This window comes from Anolis sagrei, chromosome X (genome assembly GCF_037176765.1).
Source record: "Anolis sagrei isolate rAnoSag1 chromosome X, rAnoSag1.mat, whole genome shotgun sequence".
Classification (NCBI taxonomy): Eukaryota; Metazoa; Chordata; class Lepidosauria; order Squamata; family Dactyloidae; genus Anolis; species Anolis sagrei.
In genome coordinates this window covers 77,474,696-77,494,622 of record NC_090034.1, presented here as the reverse complement: position 1 = coordinate 77,494,622, position 19,927 = coordinate 77,474,696, and the positions used below count along the sequence as shown (strand labels likewise).

The window sequence follows — 19,927 nt, the reverse complement described above, 5'->3', positions numbered from 1 at the left end:
AAGTCTCTTTCTCACATCTATCTGATAGAAAGTTTAATGGTAGAATGGAAAAGGAAAAGCTCTGCCCTCCTCCAGGAAGAGGTGGAGCCAAGCAATTGAGCCGAGGAAGCAATATAACTGGTGCAAACAACATTGATTGACAGCTATAAATAACCAATCAATCCAACTATATATTTATAAACTAGGCGAGTTTGGGCATGTTATACAGTTTAAACCTTTGCAAATTAAAGTTCTACATATAAGTGGTGCCACCCGCGCCGTCACAATTCCATTACTCTCATTACAGCAATGGCATTTTCGCTAATGATATTTTAGAAACACTTTACAAATGAAACATTGTTGCCCCCTAATTTTGTGATGACCTTTAAAACATTTTTTTCATCGATCGCACAGTATTTTCTAAGTACTTTTGGGCTTCTTTGTGTTTCCCAGTCCTATTTATTTTCACCACTGGCATTCACAGAGTCCTCATAGACTTGTTTTTCTTTTTCAGGAGATATGGGGCCACCTGGGAAACAAGGACCAAAGGGAGAACAAGGTAATCCTAACAGCAATTGCCCGCAAAGGAAGAACTCAAGAATGGTTGCCATGTTTGTTGGCTTGTAGAGAAAATAACAACATTGTGGCACTTCAAAGACTAAGGCTCTCCACTTTTGTGATTTTGACTTTGAATATTGATGCATTTGAGTAATATGATTTCTCTTTGAATCTTTGGGTCCTGCAGGGCAGTATAAAAGATCCACAAATTGATCTGGCATACAACATGCCAGATCAGCCCCAAGATAAGGGGTTAGTGTTGATACTGCCTTTACAGGCGGTATTTGTAGAATAGTGTGGTTCTAGTGTAGAGGATGGAGTCACACCAAAGCACCTAGAGTTTCTTAGACTGGATCTACACTGTCATATAATCCAGTTTCTGAAGCCAGATCATCTGCTTTGAACTGGATTATATGAGTCTACACTGCCATGTAGATAGTGACTCAGCTCTGACTTCCACAGGCCGCTGAGACTACCACAAATAACATACATGGACCAAAACCGGCCAGTTTAGGGAGCACGCGCCCAGGGCCATTGCAGGAAGCGTGTACCCTGCACCAGCCTTCTTCCCGGCGTACAGGTCAATGCCAGAGCACATCACTCTCCCAGAATTGGCAAGCGCGCGGGGGAGGAGAGCATGCTTCCTGCACCGGCACCTGGGCATGCGATCTCTCCACTAGCCCTCTTTCCCCACACGCTTGCCAATGCCTGGAGAAGGTCTAGGCCTCTCAGAGCCTTTTTAGCACCCTGAGGATGACGCATGGGGTCTGCATGAGGAGGCGGGGCCTAAGGAGGCAGGTCTGCAACCTTTCGAGAATTGCAAAATGAGCCCTCTGGGGGTCGCGACCTCCAGGTTGAGAACCATTGGTGTAGGGCTTCATAGGTGATAGCCTGCACTTTGAATTCAGACTGGAAACTTATTGACCCCCAGTGGAGCTGCTTCAATAGGGCCATGGTATGCTCCTATTGAAGCAGCTCCACTGCTCCACTGTAGATTGTTACATCAATACACACAAGGGAAATTGAACCTGTGTTTCCTCAACAACAGCTGCCTGCTGGCTCAATAGGCAGAATTAGGAGACTGAAGGCAAAGCTGGGCAACAGAGTTGGGTGTATTCTGCAACGGACTCTCCATTACCCACGCTAACCTGCTGTTCTCAGGTGTGGTGGCAAACACAGTCACCTTGATAGCAGCAACATTTGGCTACCTGTCTGGTCAGCTTCTATGAGTGGGTTTGGCAGAAGTAACTTGTCTTTTCCTTACACTGAATGAAATGTATGGGGCCAGGCCTGATATTTATTTTGTCACAAGTTTAAGGGACTTTGAAAAGTTGTTTGGTATGTGTCATAGCTCAGTGGACTAAATATCATTTTTGCTCTTCCTTGTTTCTAATTTGACTCTTTTGATCTTGTCCTATAGTATTTTTACTGTATTCTAAGTGGTAGTTGATTAGGGCCTGCTTTCTGCAATTCAGCAATACAATGGGGTAATATTGTGGGATAAAAACCCATAACAATTCAGATTATTACTATTATTATTATTATTATTATTATTATTATTATTATTTGAAACACAACAGGACAAGTCCACAGCAGACCCTCTGCTGGCTGTTGTATTGGATCACACGTCGGACACTTCTCAAGTGTCTAGGACTGTGTGATGTATCGGTGAATAATGCGTGCAGATCCCAGTAAGGTGGCCTTTTGCAGCTGACAGATGGTGATTTTGTCAGCGCCGATTGTGTTTAAGTGCAGGCCAAGGTCCTTAGGCACTGCACCCAGTATGATCACCACTGGGACTACCTTGACTGGCTTGTGTCAGAGCCAATAATAATAATAATAATAATAATAATAATAATAATAAACCTTTATTTATACCCCGCTACCATCTCCCGCAGGACTCCGTGCAGCTTACGAGAGGCCGAGCCCAAATACATCATAAAACATAACAACAACAATACAACAATAAATAACTCATAACAAAGCAAAACAATACAATAATGACATGACGCAATTAAAAACCTGTGGCAGGGCCAAATGTAACAATTAAAATTTTATAGTGCTGGGCATGTCCAGGGAAATAGGTTGGATATTTTAAAGATAGGTGGGCGTGCAGACAGTACTAACTCTCTCGTAAAATGCATTTGGGATATATTGCTTGGGAGTCCTTATTCTGGGAAGGCACACTGGAACATCCACGTCTTCAAGCTCCTTCTAAAAACTGCCAGCGTTGGGGCCTGCCTGATGTCCTTGGGGAGGGAGTTCCAGAGTCGTGGGGCCACCACCAAAAAGGCCCTGTCCCTCGTCCCCACCAATTGCGCTTGCGATGCAGGTGGGATCGTGAGCAGGGCCTCTCCAGATGAACGAAGAGATCCTGTGGGTTCGTATACAGAAATGCGGTCACGCAGGTAGATGGCTCCCAAACCGTTTAGACTCTTTGCAGTTTGATTATTATTATTGTTGTTGTTATTGTTATTATTTGAAACACAACAAGGTGAGTCCACAGCAGACACTCTGCTGGCTGTTGAATTGGATCACACGTCAGACACTTCCTAAGTGTCTAGGACTGTGTGATGTATTGGCAAATAATGCGTGCAGATCCCAGTAAAGTGGCCTTTTGCAGCTGGCAGATGGTAATTTTGTCAGCGCCGATTGTGTTTAAGTGCAGGCCAAGGTCTTTAGGCACTGCACCCAGTGTGCCGATCACCACTGGGACCATCTTGACTGGCTTGTGCCAAAGTCTTTGCAGTTCAATCTTTGTTGTTGTTGTTGTTGTTGTTGTATTTATGTTAGGGAAAACTACCCTAAAATATAGCAGAGCATCCCAAAATCAAGCAGGATACAAAAGTTGAGCATTCACCTCATTTGTGAGCAGAGCATGAAGTGCCGTGTGATGTGACTGTAAAGAATTTAGAGCTTAGACAGGCAAGATGCAAAGTCCAATCTTTGCACAAAAGGTTTTACAATAATAAGAAATAACTGCATTTCTTAATAATCAAGAACTCCGTCTGAGCTACTCTAACACCCATCTTTTCTAAGAGAGGGAAAAACTCAATCCCTACATCTTTCCTGACACACAAGCAGAGAGTTATCTCAAAGCACACAGCACATACTCTCCATACTAAAGTGTAAGAAGGCCAAAGTCCGATTCAAGAAGCTTGCAGAAGAAAAGTATCCAGTTTAAACAAGCAATCAGAATTGGAGCAGAAACAGAGAGGAGAAAAGAAATAGTTATATCCCCAATTGTCATACAGGATACTTGAGGAAGCTCTCAGACTATTCTAAGCTAACTAAAGTGTTCCTCATTGAGGACTTGACACTTGGGCAGTGTGGAGTTGAATCCCAACAATTTATACACCACTCAATGTCCCCTGAAGGGACGCAAAGCAACTTAACATAAAAGCATATACAAATATGCGAACATAAGAATCATGGAATCACAGAGTTGGAAGAAACCTGGTGGGCCATCCAGTCCAACCCCATTCTGCCAAGAAGCAGGAAAATTGCATTCAAAGCACCCCCAATAGATGGCCATCCAGCCTCTGTTTAAAAGCCTTCAAAGAAGAAGCCTCTACCACACTCTGGGGCAGAGAGTTCCACTGCTGAACAGCTCTCACAGTCAGGAAGTTTTTCCTAATGTTCAGGTGGAATCTCCTTTCCTGTAGTTTGTAGACATTGTTTGATTGCATCCTAGTCTCCAGGGCAGCAGAAAACAAGCCTGCTCCCTCCTCCCTATGACTTCCCCTCACATATTTATACATGGCCATCATGACTCCTCTCAGCCTTCTCTTCTGAAGGCTAAACATACCCAGTTCTTTAAGCTGCTCCTCATAGAGCTTTTTCTCCAGACCCTTGATCCTTTGAGTCGCCCTCCTCTGGACACATTCCAGCTTGTCAACATCTCCCTTCAATTGTGGTGCCCAGAATTGGACACAGTATTCCAGATGTGGTCCAACCAAGGCAGAACAGAGGGATTAAATTAAAACAGGATTAAATATGGCAACGGGCATGTGACTTTTCTATGAATGCTTGAAGATATTCAAATGAATACTAGCAAAATATTCAGTGCAGGAGTTGCTGATACCAAAAAATCCTGGATTTATGTCTGGACTGAAACACCCACATTCAGTTAGAGGTTGTGCGAGCCAAGTTGTGCATTATGTGTGGATGTGAACATGGGTGCATCTGTGCAATTAGTTGTGCATTTGCTTCCAACACTTTTGCTGCCTTGGTTCACTTGCTTCACAGCATCAGATCATAGACTTGTTGTTCAGCACAATGTGTAGTCCAGTGAATCTAAAACTCTCACCTGATGTTGCCTTGATGTAGGCTCTTGGCCAATGAGTACCTCTGTGTTATGCTTTGCTTTCAGTAATGCATTTGGTTTCTTTAAATACCAGGTGAAGCACCGGACCATTCGTCCCTCTGCCAAAATGGTAAGCTTCCTTCTTCTTCCTTCAAGAAAATGCTCTCAAATGTTCCTATGCCTCTCTTCAACCGTTGACATCCAAAAAGGGACCTCAGGGCTGCAAGCAATAAAGGAAGGAAACATTTGCGATTTTTCCAAAGTCTTCAGCAATTGTCCATTCTTGAAAAGAATAGCCAGACTTTGAAACCCCACAGATCTACTTTCCTGTATTCATTACTAGCCGTCCCCTGCCACACGTTGCTGTGGCCCAGTCAGGTGATCTGGGAAATAAAGTAATGAGAAAGTGTTGATTTCTAATATATGTAATGTCTTTATGCTTGTTGAGTAAACAGTATTTCTTGCTGTTTCTTTGTCAGTGTTGATGTGGAGATTGTCTGGTTTGCCTACTCTGGGACATGCAACATATAATTGTCCTTCTTTAGAGGTCCCTTTCAAATCTATTATACTGTGTGTGTGTGTGTGTGTGAATCATATCTATCTATCTATATCTATGGCTGGATGGCTCTTTGTCAGGAGGGCTTTGATTACGTTTTCTTGCCCTGGTGAAGGGAATTGGACTGGATCGCCTTAAGTATCTTCTGTTGGTCATGGGGGTTCAGTGTGGGAAGTTTGCCCCAATTCTGTCATTGGTGGAGTTCAGAATGCTCTTTGATTGTAAGAGAACGATAAATCCCAGTAACTACAACTCCCGAATGTCAAAGTCTATTCCCACAAACTCCACCAGTGTTCTCATTTGGGCATATTGAGTATTCGTGCCAAGTTTGATCCAGATCCATCATTGTTTGAGTCCACAGTGCTCTCTGGATGTAGATGAACTACAACTCCCAAACTCAAGGTCAATGCCCATCAATGCCTATGTTGGTCATGGGAGTCCTGTGTGCCACATTTGGTTCAATTCCATCATTGGTGGAGCTCAGAATTCTCATTGATTGTAGGTGAACTATAAATCCCAGCAACTATGATTTCTAAATGACAAAATCAATGTTTTTGAGTGATGGTCACTCCTTGGGTTAGTAGGTGTGTTGTGGCCAAATTTGCCAGCAATTTGTCCAGTGGTTTTTGAGTTATGTTAATCCCACAAACGAAAATTACATTTTTATTTATATAGATTCACACAATACTTAGAATTTTGTCATAAAGTGTGTAATGGGCCTAATCATTGCAATTGGTGGTTTAGTTGAAGCACAGCTCACAGGATTTAAATACATTTACACTGTGGACTTAATACTGTTTGACATCACTTTAACTGCCAGAGCTCAATGCTGTGGAATCATGAAAGGTATAGTTTTACAAGGTCTTTAGCCTTCTCTGCCAAAGAGTGTCCCACTGTTGTCAGTCTGCTAACTTGTCAGGCTTTTTCCCTCAGTATCCGCAGGGTCGCTGAAACTTCAAGTTTTCCAGCTTCATCACCAGCTTACACATCAGGATTCCATGTTGCTGCATGCAATAACATTCTGCGGAAACTTACAGGCAGCACATGGGGTGCAGACCCAGAATTAATAAGAACATCAGCCCTAGCCTTGTCTTACCCAACTGCCGAGTATGCCTGCCCTGTTTGGCATAGGTCTGCCCATGCAAAGCAGGTGAACATAGCATTGAACGAAACATGCAGAATAATCACAGGATGTTTTAAACCTACACCTGTTGATAAACTCTATAAGCTAGCTGGCGTTGCCCCCCTGATGTGCAACTGGAAGTTACTGCTAAATGTGAGAGAAATAAGGTTGAACACTGTGAAAGCCACCCACTACATGGCTACCAGCCTCCTCCCAGTAGACTCAAATCAAGGAAAAGCTTTATGAGAACTACCACTCATCTTGGCGTCCCCCCATCAACAGCAAGGGTATCCCTCTGGCCAGCTAAATCAGGAAATCCCAACTGGATGGCCCCCCACAAGGGTCTTCCTCCAGGGGCAAACCAAGAATGGGCAACTTGGAAGTCCCTGAACAGACTCAGAAGTGGAGTGGGCAGATCAGAAGACAATCTGGCAAAATGGCACTACCTAAAAGAATCTCACACCTTGTGTGACTGTGGAGCAGAACAGACAACTCCGCATCTGTATGCTTGTCCACTGTGCCCTGCCTCATGTACAGAGGAAGAATTGTTGGAGGCTATAGACAATGTCACTGCTGTTGCTTGTTTTTGGTCAAAAGATATTTAGCCGCCTGCACTCCTTCTATTTTTATCAGTTTTTATACTAATTTATGCAATGTTTTTTTATATGAAATAAATAAATAAATAGGATTCCATAGGACTGAGCCATGGCAGTTAATGTGCTTAACACTTCAAGCAGCCCCAGATGGTTGCACTTCATTTCATATCTTGGGGCTCCATGAGAAACTTTCCCTTCAAAAAAAGCTGTAGAACCCCTGGTCTAGAAAGTAGGATCTTGGCCGTACAGAAACATAAGTCTCCAGACTTCTGTGTGTTTGGCATGTGAATAAGGCCTTTATGTTGCGGAATGAAAATCACACGTAATTCACATTTTTTAGCAATCCATACAATGTCTTGCTAGAGAAAAGATATGCCATGCAGATGATCAGTAAAGAATAAGGTGTTTACGCTTTGTTATGCAACATACATGCAGTCATGTGAACAGTTGCATTGACTCACACAATGTCCTTTGAGAGAGATTCAAATGGTCCTTAGGTGTCCATGTGAAGGATCTTCTCCCAGCAGCCCAGAAGCAAAAAATACAAACGGTGTTGGTAAGCTCCTGCACATGTAACTGTTGCCAAAACTCCCAGGGTCAGCTAGCTTCTTTGGCATAGTCCAATCAATCAGCTTCGGGCTTTGCATTTTTCAATTAACACACTCACCAACTGATTTTTACATGCTCCAACAGTTTAGACAGAATTAAATAGAAACCACAGGAGATACATGGAAAAAAAATGTCTCAAAACCTGTGATTCCTTGCTTGCTGATTTCCCTTTCTGGCTACTGTTATGCTGCATCTCAACCTTTGGCTAAATATCCCACCAGGACCCCGGAGCTGCATGGAGCTTTTGAGCAAAGGGGAGTTCCTGAGTGGCTGGCACACCATCTACTTGCCTGACTGCCAACCACTGAGGGTCTTCTGTGACATGGACACGGATGGAGGCGGGTGGCTGGTGAGTGTGCACAATGTTGCCAAGGACCAGTTTTCTCTGCTTGGTTTGGATTTTGCCTTCTGAACATTTTGCAGGTTTTCCAAGCTCTGCATGGGTACTTTCCTGCCTCTCTATGGCCCCTTCTACGTTGCCATAAAATCCAGATTAGGAAAGCAAACAATCCACATTATCTGCTTCGACCTGGATTATATGAGTCTTTGGTGCCATTTAATCCAGTTCAAAGCAGATAATCTGGCTTTTATATGGGAGTGCAGAAGGGGCCTATGTGAAACTGAGGCTGGATCTGCACTGCTGTATAATCCAGATTATCAAATCAGACAATCAAGATTATGTGTTTTGAACTGGATTATATTAGGCCCTATCTACACTGCTACATAAAATCCAGATTATCTGATTAAATGCCAGTGAAGATCCAACCTGTCTACAGTGCCATACAATCCAGTGCAAAGCGGATAATCTGGATTTTATATGGCAGTGTAGATGGGGCCTGAAATATGCACCTGCTCAATACAGTAGATGATCTACGCCAGGAACTAGACAGTGGTTGCCTTGGTAGATGATCTACGCCGGGAACTAGACAGGGGGAGTGTGTTCCTGTTGATTCTGCTGGACCTCTCAGCGGCCTTCCATATTGTCGACCACAGTATCCTTTTGGGACGCCTCAGGGATATGGGACTTGGGGGTACTGTTCTGCAGTGGCTCCAGTCCTTCCTGGAGGGTCGGTCCCAAAAGGTGTTGCTGGGGGGCACCTGTTTGTCCCCATAACCATTGACTTGTGGGGTCCCGCAGGGTTCTATACTGTCCCCCATGTTGTTTAACATTTACATGAAACCGCTGGGAGAAATCATCCGGAGTTTTGGGGTCAGATATCATCTGTACGCAGATGATGTTCAGCTCTATCACTCCTTCCCACCTGTTACTAAGGAGGCTATGCAGGTCCTGAACCGGTGCTTGGCTGCTGTGCCGGCCTGGATGAGGGCAAACAGATTGAAACTTAATTCAGACAAGACAGAGGTACTCCTGGTGAGTCGAAAGGCCGAACAGGGGATAGGGGTAAAGTCTGTGTTGGACGGGGTTGCACTCTCCCTGAAGACACGGGTTTGCAGTTTGGGAGTGATCCTGGACTCATCGCTGAGCCTGGAACCCCAGGTCTCGGCGGTGGCCAGGAGAGATTTGCACAATTGCACAATTAAAGCTTGCGCGCCAGCTGCGCCCGTTCCTTGGGAAGTCGGACTTGGCCACGGTGGTCCATTCTGATCACTATTACATTCTGAATAGACTACTGCAATGCTCTCTACGTGGGGCTGCCTTTGAAAACTTCTCGGAAGCTCCAATTAGTCCAACGGTTGGCGGCCAGGTTGTTAACTGAAGCTGCGTACAGGGAGCATGCCACTCCTCTGTTGTGCCAGCTCCACTGGCTGCCGATTAGCCTCTGGGCACAATTCAAAGTGCTGGTTTTAACCTTTAAAGTCCTGAATGGTTCTGACCCAGATTATCTGTCCAAACGTATCTCCTGCTATGAACCATCACGAAGCTTAAGATCATCAGGAGAGGCCCTGCTCTCGATCCCACCACTCTCGCAAACGCGGTTGGTCTGTGGAACTCACTCCCTAATGACATCAGGTTGACCACCTCCCTCCTGTCCTTTAGAAGACAACTGAAGACCTGGCTCTGGGGCCAGGCGTTCGATTAGAGGCCAGCGGCAATAGGAAAAGGATATTTGGAAATTTGGATTTTGCGATCTGGATTCTTTTGGCTCGGCTTGGTTTTACTGGCACGTTAATCTATTAATTTATTGTTAAATTTTACTGATGATGTTGTATAATGTTTTAAAATGATTTTATTGTGAATTGTAATTTTATGGTATTTATGCTGTTAGCATCCTCTGATGCTCATGTGAGGCCGCGCTGAGCCCCACTTGTGAGGAGAAGGGTGGGATATAAATATATGAAATATATATATATATATATATATATATATATATATCTTGATTGTTTCATCCACAATTATGAATTATCATCACGTAGACAATTTGGAAATGCACTTTTTTTTTTGCACTAAAGGTTCCATAGTCCCCCAGCCAGCATCTCAGTATTCATCTGCACTGTATAGTTAATACTGTTTGATGCCACTTTAACTGCCATGGAATCATTGGAGTCATAGTTTTATCAGGACCTTAGGTTTCTCTGCCACAAATGTTAATATTTCACCAAATTACAAATCCTAGGACTCCATAGCATTGATCCATGGCAGTTAAAGTGCTATTAAACTGTGTTAATTCTAGAGTTTATATGCATCCCAGGCCCCTTCTACATTGCCAGATAATACAGGTTATCATTATGAGATTTGAACTGGATTATCTTAGTCTGCATTGCCATTTATTCCAGTTCAAAGCAGATAATGTGGATTTTATATGGCAGCGTAGAAGGGGTTCCAGTCAATAGATGTACAAGTGGTTACAATAAATACTATAAGCCTCACGGCCTTAAAAGTAGTCAGGACTAATTAGTATCAAAGCAGACCCAGCCCTACCCTTAGACAGGGTGAGGTTGATGGAGGGCCAGGCAGCTGATATGAATATGCTTAGATATTTAATTCTGTGCTCTCCTATTTTGCTATTACAAATGTTACGGGATGTTTCTGTCTCGGGTACTGTGCACCTTGGTATGGGTCCAGGTTGGGCACTGTCACTGTTTCAGGTAGACTCAGGTTCAGAGCAAGGTGTCTAAGATGGACTGGCAAGTAGTACCCCCTTTCTCAAGCCAAATCACACAGAGCCTTCTTGGGCTGGTCAAGTCTTCAAAAATGGGAAAGAACAGACTGCGGAATCTATCGAGGTATCTCCCTTCTAACCTCCGCTGGGAAAATCCTCGCAAGAATCCTTGCGAACCGCCTCCTACCCCTCTCAGAAGACATCCTCCCAGAATCCCAGAATGGCTTCCGCCCCTCCAGAGGAACAGTGGACATGATCTTCACTGCACAACTTGTTCCCGTCAACAAGATACTTCATCTTGTTGACAGGAAGCTGCCCACCGGAGTGGAAATCATCTATCGGACAGATGGCAAGCTATTTAATCTCAGCAGACTGAAAGCCAAAACCAAGGTTACAACAATATCTGTTATAGAACTCCAGTATGCTGATGACAACGTCGTCTGTGCGCATTTAGAAGAAGACCTACAAGCCACTCTAAACATCTTTGCAGAAGCTTACGAGAAGCTCGGCCTGTCATTAAACATTGAAAATATCAAAATGCTCTTCCAGCAGTCACCAGCCAAATCCTTTCCAATGCCAGAAATACAGCTTAATGGTGTAACATTAGAAAATGTTGACCATTTCTGCTACCTTGGCAGCCACCTCTCCACAAAAGTCAACATTGACACTGAAATACAACACCACCTGAGCTCTGCGAGTGCAGCTTTTTTCGTAATGAAGCACAGAGTGTTTGAGGACTGGGACATCCGTAGGGATTCCAAAGTGCTTGTTTATAAAGCTATTGTCCTCCCAACCCTGCTATACACCTGCGAGACGTGGACTGTCAAGAGATGTCACATGCAACTCCTAGAACGATTCCATTAATGCTGCCTCCAAAAAATCCTGCAAATCTCTTGGGAAGACAGGCGGAGAAATGTCAGTGTGCTGGAAGAAGCAAAGACCACCAGCATTGATGCGATGGTCCTCTGCCATCAACTCCGCTGGACTGGCCACGTTGTCTGGATGCCTGACCACTGTCTCCCAAAGCAGTTGCTCTACTCCGAACTCAAGAACAGAAAACGGAATGCCTTCGACAATATAGAAAATGGAATATTGGTGGGCAGGAAAAGAGATTTAAAATGGGCTCAAAGCCAACCTTAAAAACTCTGGCATAGACACTGAGAAATGGGAAGCCCTGCCCCTTGAGCGCTCCATCTGGAGGTCAGCTGTGGCCAGCAGTGCTGTAGAATTTGAAGAGGCACGAATGGAGGGCAAAAGAGAGAAACGTGCCAAGAGGAAGACGCGTCAAGCCAACCCCGACCAGGACCGCCTTCCACCTAGAAACCAATGCCCTCTCAACGAGAGAAGATGCAGATCAAGAATAGGGCTCCACAGTCATTTACGGACCCACCGCTAGTACACTGATCTTGGAAGACTATCCTACTCGGACAACGAGGGATCGCCTAATTAAGTAATGGGCCCAGGTTGGACAGTCACTGTTTCAGGTAGATTCGGGTTCAGAGCAAGGTATTTTGGTGTCTAAGATGGAATGGCAAGTAGTACCCCCTTTCTCAAGCCAAATCACATAGTGCCTTTTTGGGCTGGTCAAGTCATTTTAGTTTCAGATGCAAAGAAATATCAGAATGCATTTAGCTGGAGTCCAGGGAAATGAGAAGTGGGCTTTTGTGTGGATATACTCCAAGCTTGATCAGGTTCAACAGTTGAGCAAAACAAATACAAATGTTCCTTGATTCCTCTGTCAACTTGGCCTCTTATCCCTCTTTTATCAGGTGTTTCAAAGGCGACAGGATGGTTCCGTTGACTTCTATCGCACCTGGAATGCGTACAAGAAAGGTTTTGGGAACCAACTATCAGAATTCTGGCTGGGCAATGAGAACATCCATCTTCTGACACGTGAAGGTAATGGACCCTAGAGCGCTTCCAGACAGTACTAAATCACGTTTTAGTGAAAGGCAAAAAATCCCAGGACTTCAGGAGAGATCCACATACAGACCTGTTGGTCCCGGGATTTCTGCCTTCGTTGTCCAGACTTGATGTTTTGTTTCGAGATTTAGAGGCTCCCAAGATGACCACCGCGGGCCTTCCGCCAGAAACCAGCAATTTTTTTAAAACCCTGTGAGGTACAGATATGTGGATATAGAATCATAGAATTGGAAGAGACCTCATGGGCCATCCAGTCCAACCCCCTGCCAAGAAGCAGGAAAATTGCATTCAAAGCACCCCTGACAGATGGCCATCCAGCCTCTGTTGAAAAGCCTCCAAAGAAGGAACCTCCACCACACTCCGGGGCAGAGAGTTCCACTGCTGAACGGCTCTCACAGTCAGGAAGTTCTTCCTAATGTTCAGTTGGAATCTCCTTTCTTGTAGTTTGAAGCCATTGTTCTGTGTCCTAGTCTCCAGGGCAGCAGAAAACAAGCTTGCTCCCTCCTCCCTATGACTTCCTCTCAAATACTTAAACATAGCCATCATGTTTCCTCTCAGCCTTCTCTTCTGTAGGCTAAACATGCGCAGCTCTTTCAGCCGCTCCTCATAGGGCTTGTTCTCCAGACTCTTGATCATTTTAGTCGCCCTCCTCTGGACACATTCCAGCTTGTCAACATCTCTCTTTAACTGTGGTGCCCAGAATTGGACACAGTATTCCAGATGTGGTCTAACCAAGGCAGAATAGAGGGATAGCATGACTTCCCTGGATGTAGGCACTATACCCCTATTGATGCAGGCCAAAATCCCATTGGAGAACAAACTGATAAGAACATCAGCCCTAGTCTTGTCTTACTCAACTGCCGAGTATGCCTGCCCTGTCTGGCATAGATCTGCCCATGCAAAACAGGTGAACATAGCATTGTATGAAACATGCAGAATAATCACAGGATGTCTTAAACCTACACCTGTTGATAAACTACAATCTAGCTGACATTGCCCCCCCTCCCCTGATGTACGATGGGAAGTTGCTGCTAAATGTGAGACAAATAAGGTTAAACACTGTGAAAGTCATCCACTACATGGCTACCAGCCTTCTCCCAGTAGACTCAAATCAAGGAAAAGCTTTATGAGAACTACCATCCCTCTTGGCGTCCCCACAGCAACAGCAAGGGTATCTCTCTCGGCACCTAAACCAGAAAACCCCAACTGGATGGCCACCCACAAGGGTCTTCCTCCAGGGGCAAACCAAGAATGTGCAACTTGGAAGTCCCTGAAGTGGACTCAGAAATGGAGTGGGCAGATCAGAAGACAATCTGGCAAAATTGCACTACCTAAAAGAATCCCACACCTTGTGTGACTGTGGAGCAGAACAGACAACTCCGCATCTGTATGCTTGTCCACTATGCCCTGCCTCAGGTACAGAGGAAGAATTGTTGGAGGCTACAGACAATGTCATTGCCGTTGCCCATTTTTGGTCAAAAGATATTTAGCCACCTGCGCTCCTTCTATTTTTATCGGTTTTATACTAATTTATGCAATGCTTTTGATACGAAATAAATAAACACAGAGCCTCTTTCTTATAATCAACAATCCAAAGTCTAAAGCATTGCTCTGGTCTGAGAGTCTGATAGTCTCTAAAGCACTGAGTTTCTACTGACTTCTAAGATGGAGTCTGAGATCTGAACAGTCCCAGATCTGATCACATGGTATCCAGTCCCTCCCACAACATAGAGTTAAGGAAAACTGCATACCAACACACACATATACAATACAGTAAGCAATCTGAAGTATATATATGTAATAAATAACTAGTATATGAGTCTTGTAGAAGGTTGCGATTTCCAACAATTGCTGGATCTACACTGCCTATAATGCAGTTTGGGACTACACCTAACTGCATTATATGGTATAAAGTCTATTGGGAGAGGAAGGCCGAATAGTAGAGAAGATTTTAAAATAATTTGAATTTATCAGACAGGGAAAGATATAACTGTATAGCTATATTTGAATGACATCTGAATTAAGAGGTTTTGTAACTGTTTCTTCAATTGGGGTACGCTGCCACATTTATTTAGTATTCAGGCTGAATTATATATGTGGAGAGGATACTTAGTAACACCCTTCTGTGTTACTATGGTGTTTATTTTCCTCAGGGGTTTTAAATACCAATGACGTTCACACAGAGGCTGTTGTAATGTGTTAACTATAACAAAACGTTTATTTAACAGGCTTAAACTCTTCTGGTACAAATGCATAATGGTTTCTGTAAATGAATGGCACAAAAGCTGTACAATTCTTAGATGGGTACTGGGTTCAAATCTAGAGTTAACAAACAGGAGATTATCTCAGGAAATTAATCTCTGATGATAATTCCAAACTAAATTCCCACTTTCTGGAATCTAGCCAAACAACCTTGGTCAAGCCTTCCTCGGGAATAAAACAAACAGACCATAAGCAAGGTCCTGTTCCCACTGTCAGTATTCCTGGCTAATTCCACTAGCCCTTGAATGCTACAAAATATTAAGCCAATTCTCCTATCTAGTACTATCCAACTGTGAACACCAACCGACTACCTAACTCCCAACTGACAAATCCCAACTGCCAAAACTCAAGCCTCAAATTCAAGTATGTTGTCACCCACATTGCTATTCCAATATACAGTAGGTTCTTTTTGCTTTTTCAAAATACTGATGCACAGATTGGGACAACAGACAGGAAATTATGTTGATCTTTTGCCCTCTTTTCCTTAGGGCAGCACCAGCTCCGCGTGGACTTGGTTGACTTCGATGACCGCAAAACATTTGCTCATTACCAGTCCTTCCAGCTCAAGGGAGAAGATGAGAAATACGGGCTTGTCCTGGGGGCATTCCTGGGTGGTTCTGCAGGTGAGAGACTTCAATTTCCTGAAAGATCATGCTCACTTGTTCTGATACCTCCTATATATTTAACTGTACCTTTGTTAAAATATTAATATCATGCTCTGCATCGCACCTCTTATGCAAAGACATTTACTATGAGTTGAGCCACACTCTTTCTGAGGTGGTGTGGTTTCATAAGAACTTAAATTTCGCCAAGGTCTTTTCCTCTCTCTAACATCCTGATCAACTTATATCCCCATACCAAAAAAGGGAAATGCTAAAGACTTCTCAAACTTTCGTACAGTGGCACTTATTTTTAAGGTAATGCTCAAGATCCTGCAAGGAAGACTCCAGCAATACATGGATCGAGAGTTGCCAGATGTACAAGCTGGGTTTAGAAAAGGCAGAGGAACGAGAGACCAAATTGCCAATATCCGGCGCTGGATAATGAAGAAAGGCAGGGAGTTTCAGAAAAACATCTATTTCTGTTTTATTGACTATTCTAAAGCTTTTGACTGTGTCGATCATAATAAATTGTGGCAAGTTCTTGGTGGTATGGGGATACCAAATCACCTTGTCTTTCTCCTGAGGAATCTGTATAAGGACCAAGTAGCAACAGTAAGAACTGACCATGGAACAACAGATGGTTCAAGATTGGGAAAGGCATCTGGCAGGGTTGTATACTCTCACCCAACCTATTCAACTTGTATGCAGAACACATCATGCGATGTGCAGGGCTTGACGAATGCAAGGCTGGGGTGAAAATTGCTGGAAGAAACGTTAACAACCTTAGATATGCAGATGATACCACTTTGATGGCTGAAAGCGAGGAGGAGCTGAGGAGCTTGCTAATCAAGGTGAAAGAAGAAAGGACAAAAGCTGGGTTGCAGCTCAACATCAAAAAAACCAAGATTAGTTGATAACTGGGAAACAGAGGGAGAAAACGTGGAGGCAGTGACAGATTTTGTATTTCTAGGTGCAAAGATTAATACGGACGTGGACTGCAGCCAGGAAATCAGGATACACTTACTTCTTGGGAGGAGAGCAATGTCCAATCCCAATAAAATAGTGAAGACTAGAGACATCATACTGGCAATGAAGATCTGCATAGTTAAAGCAATGGTATTCTCCATAGTCACCTCTGGATGTGAGAGCTGGACCATAGGGAAGGCTGAGCGAAGGAAGATAGATGCTTTTGAACTGTGGTCTTGGAGGAAAGTTCTGAGAGCGCCTTGGACTGCAAGAAGATCCAACCAGTCCATACTTCAGGAAAGAAAGCCCGACTGCTCATTGGAGGGAAGGATATTAGAGACAAATATGAAGTACTTTGGCTACATCATGAGAAGAAAGGAAAGCTTAGAGAAGACAATAATGCTGGGGAAAATGGAAGGAAAAAGGAAGAGGGGCCGACCAAGGGCAAGATGGATGAATGGCATCCTTGAAGTGACTTGATTGACCTTGAAGGTGCTGGGGTGGTGACGGCCGACAGGGAGCCCTGATGTGGGTTGGTCCATGAGTTCACGAAGAGTCGGAAACGACTGAACGAATGAACAACAACAAAGTTGTGACCCAACTTAGTATCATCCTTAGATGATTGGAGCAGAGGCGGAGTAGTGTAGTGATTTTAGCACTTGACTACATCTCTGAAGACCAGGGTTCAAATCCCTGCTTTGTCGTTAAAACACACTGGGTGAATTTGGGCAAGTCACACTCTTCCTTAAAGCAGGGCAAAAGCAATTTCCCCAGTGAACAAGAAAATCCCATCACAGGTTCACCTTACAGTCACCAGATGTCGGAAATGACTTAATGGCACACAGCAAATACACTTCAGTGTTGACACTAAAGGTATCAACCAGCTTCTAGCATTTCACCATGAGCAGCCAGCTCTTCTTCTTAAATACCCTTCACATTCAGGTACGTGAAAGTATAGGAGAGCTACGGGATCATCTAAACCACAAGCCTTCTTGCCTCCCGGTGACCACCAATATACCACCACTGGAGGAAAAGAGTAGGGGGCAGGTGTAGCACAGTGGGTTAAACCGCTAAGCAGCAGAAAATCCTGCCGATCAAAAGGTTAGCAGTTCAAGCGCCAGTTGGGGTGAGCACCTGCCATCAGTCCCAGCTTCTGCTCACCTAGCAGATCAAAAACAGAAATCATTGGACAAGTGGGCTTATTAAGAAAAGACCCTCGTCATAAATGCACAGCAGAGTAATTTATTAGCAGCAGCGTGACCCAGCACCAGTCGCTTAAAGTGATAATAGGAACAAAAATACACAGACCAATGTTATCTCTTCCATAGGAGGCTTCTCTTTCATGTTCCTTGATTCGTGTTTGGGCAATGCTGCGTTTGGGGGTCCCTATGTAGACTTGTCCACAGCTGCATGGTATACAGTAGACTCCTGCAGAAGCTGATGAGGAAACACAACATACAAACTATCTACAGACCCACCAAGAAAATCCAATAAATGCTTCGTTCAACAAAGGACAAGAGGGATCCTCTCACTTCTGCAGGAGTCTACCGTATACCATGCAGCTGTGGACAAGTCTATATAGGGACCACCAAACGCAGCATTGCTCAAACACGAATCAAGGAACATGAAAGGCACTGCAGACTACTTCAACCAGAGAAGTCAGCCATAGCAGAGCATCTGATGAACCAACCTGGACACAGCATTTTATTTAAGAATACAGAAATGCTGGACCACTCGAACAACCACCATGTCAGACTACACAGAGAAGCCATTGAAATCCACAAGCATGTGGACAATGTCAACAGAAAGGAGGAAATCATGAAAATTAACAAAATCTGGCTACCAGTATTAAAAAACTCAAAAAGTACAACAGCAAAACAACAGAGAGGAAACAAACAAGGACATCTAATCACCTCTCAACAAAAGATTGCCCCAGGCACTGCCAGGTCATCAAATGCTAATCAAGGTGGTCAGTTGAAACATTCACACCTACCTCCAACAGACAAGAGTTCTTTGTCCCACCCTGGTCATTCCACAGATATATAAACCCTTTTTCCTAGTTCCAACAGACCTCACTACCTCTGAGGATGCTTGCCACAGATGCAGGTGAAACGTCAGAAGAGAATGCCTCTAGAACATGGCCATATAGCCCGAAAAAACCTAGAACCGTGATTCCGGCCATGAAAGCCTTCGGCAATACATCAAAATGTTCAAGACCTGCTCATTTAATGTGTTATTATTATTATTATTATTATTATTATTATTATTATTTGGTTTACTTTTACCCCGCCCTTCTCACCCTGAAGGGGACTCAGGGCGGCTTACACATCCAAGGCACAATTCGATGCCCATAGCATACATCAATAATAAGCAATAAAACAAAATAACAAATTAGCAAACAACAACAACAACAATACATTGCATCTAAACCCGTTAAAACCAATAAAACCAATATAATTTCATACAAACCGATACAAACCGCTTCTTCCTTCTTGCCAGTCAGTGTTCGCTATCTCATGGTTCAGAGTTTTCTTCCACATTTATCAGTCCACATATATCAGTCCTGCCGGTCCTAATTGCCTGGTTGTCCTATCTAGTTAGCAGATTGCCCGAAGGCCTGGTCCCACAACCACGTCTTTGCCTTTCTCCTAAAGGACAGGAGTGATGTCGATGCCCTGATATCCACTGGGAGTGAGTTCCACTCACTTATTTTATGCTGTTCAAATACCATGGTGGCTTGAAGAGGTAAAGAGAGGATGAATCCCCCAAGTAATATACACAATGCTGCAGTGACCTTGTGCTCTTCTCCTCTACAGGTGATTCTCTATCATTCCATAATGGACACCCTTTTTCCACCCATGATGAAGACAATGACAGCGGGACACAGAATTGTGCCGTTGTTGTGCACGGAGCCTGGTGGTATTTAAACTGCTATCGTTCCAACCTGAATGGTGGTTACCCAATTGGTGAGAGGAAGGGTCAGAGGTACGGCATTGACTGGGCATCCGGCAAAGGAGTCGGTGTCTCCTACAAAAGAACAGAGATGAAGATCCGTTAAACATATCCTGTCCAGGCCTCAGAGATAGAAAAATAAAGCAGTGAATACAATCAAGCAAACATGTATGTCTTTCTCTTTGTATTTCGGTTAAACCACTGAGCTGCTGAACTTGCTGACTGAAAAGTTGGTGGTTCACATCTGGGGAGCGGGGTGAACTCCTGCTTTTAGCCCCAGCTTCTGCCAACCTAGCAGTTCAAAAACAATGCAAATGTGAGTAGATCAATAGGTACCACTTCTGCGGGAATGTAACAGTGCTCCATGCAGTCATAATCTTGGAGGTGTCTACGGATAACGCCAGCTTTACAGTTTAGAAATGGAGATGAGCAC

The 19,927-nt window shown here is 44.0% G+C and overlaps 1 protein-coding gene across 1 annotated transcript in view; it reads left to right on the top strand.

Moving 5' to 3' along the window:
* FCN3 (ficolin 3) overlaps positions 1 to 19,659 on the top strand; it is a 28,931-nt gene extending 9,272 nt beyond the window's left edge. Inside the window, exons 3-8 of the mRNA XM_060784394.2 lie at positions 494 to 538; positions 4,938 to 4,973; positions 7,949 to 8,076; positions 12,559 to 12,688; positions 15,463 to 15,597; positions 19,359 to 19,659. Of these exons, the coding sequence (XP_060640377.2) occupies positions 494 to 538; positions 4,938 to 4,973; positions 7,949 to 8,076; positions 12,559 to 12,688; positions 15,463 to 15,597; positions 19,359 to 19,600 (716 nt within the window). The 3' untranslated portion in view covers positions 19,601 to 19,659. The remainder of the gene's footprint in view (positions 1 to 493; positions 539 to 4,937; positions 4,974 to 7,948; positions 8,077 to 12,558; positions 12,689 to 15,462; positions 15,598 to 19,358) is intronic.
* The last annotated feature ends 268 nt before the right edge of the window (positions 19,660 to 19,927 follow it).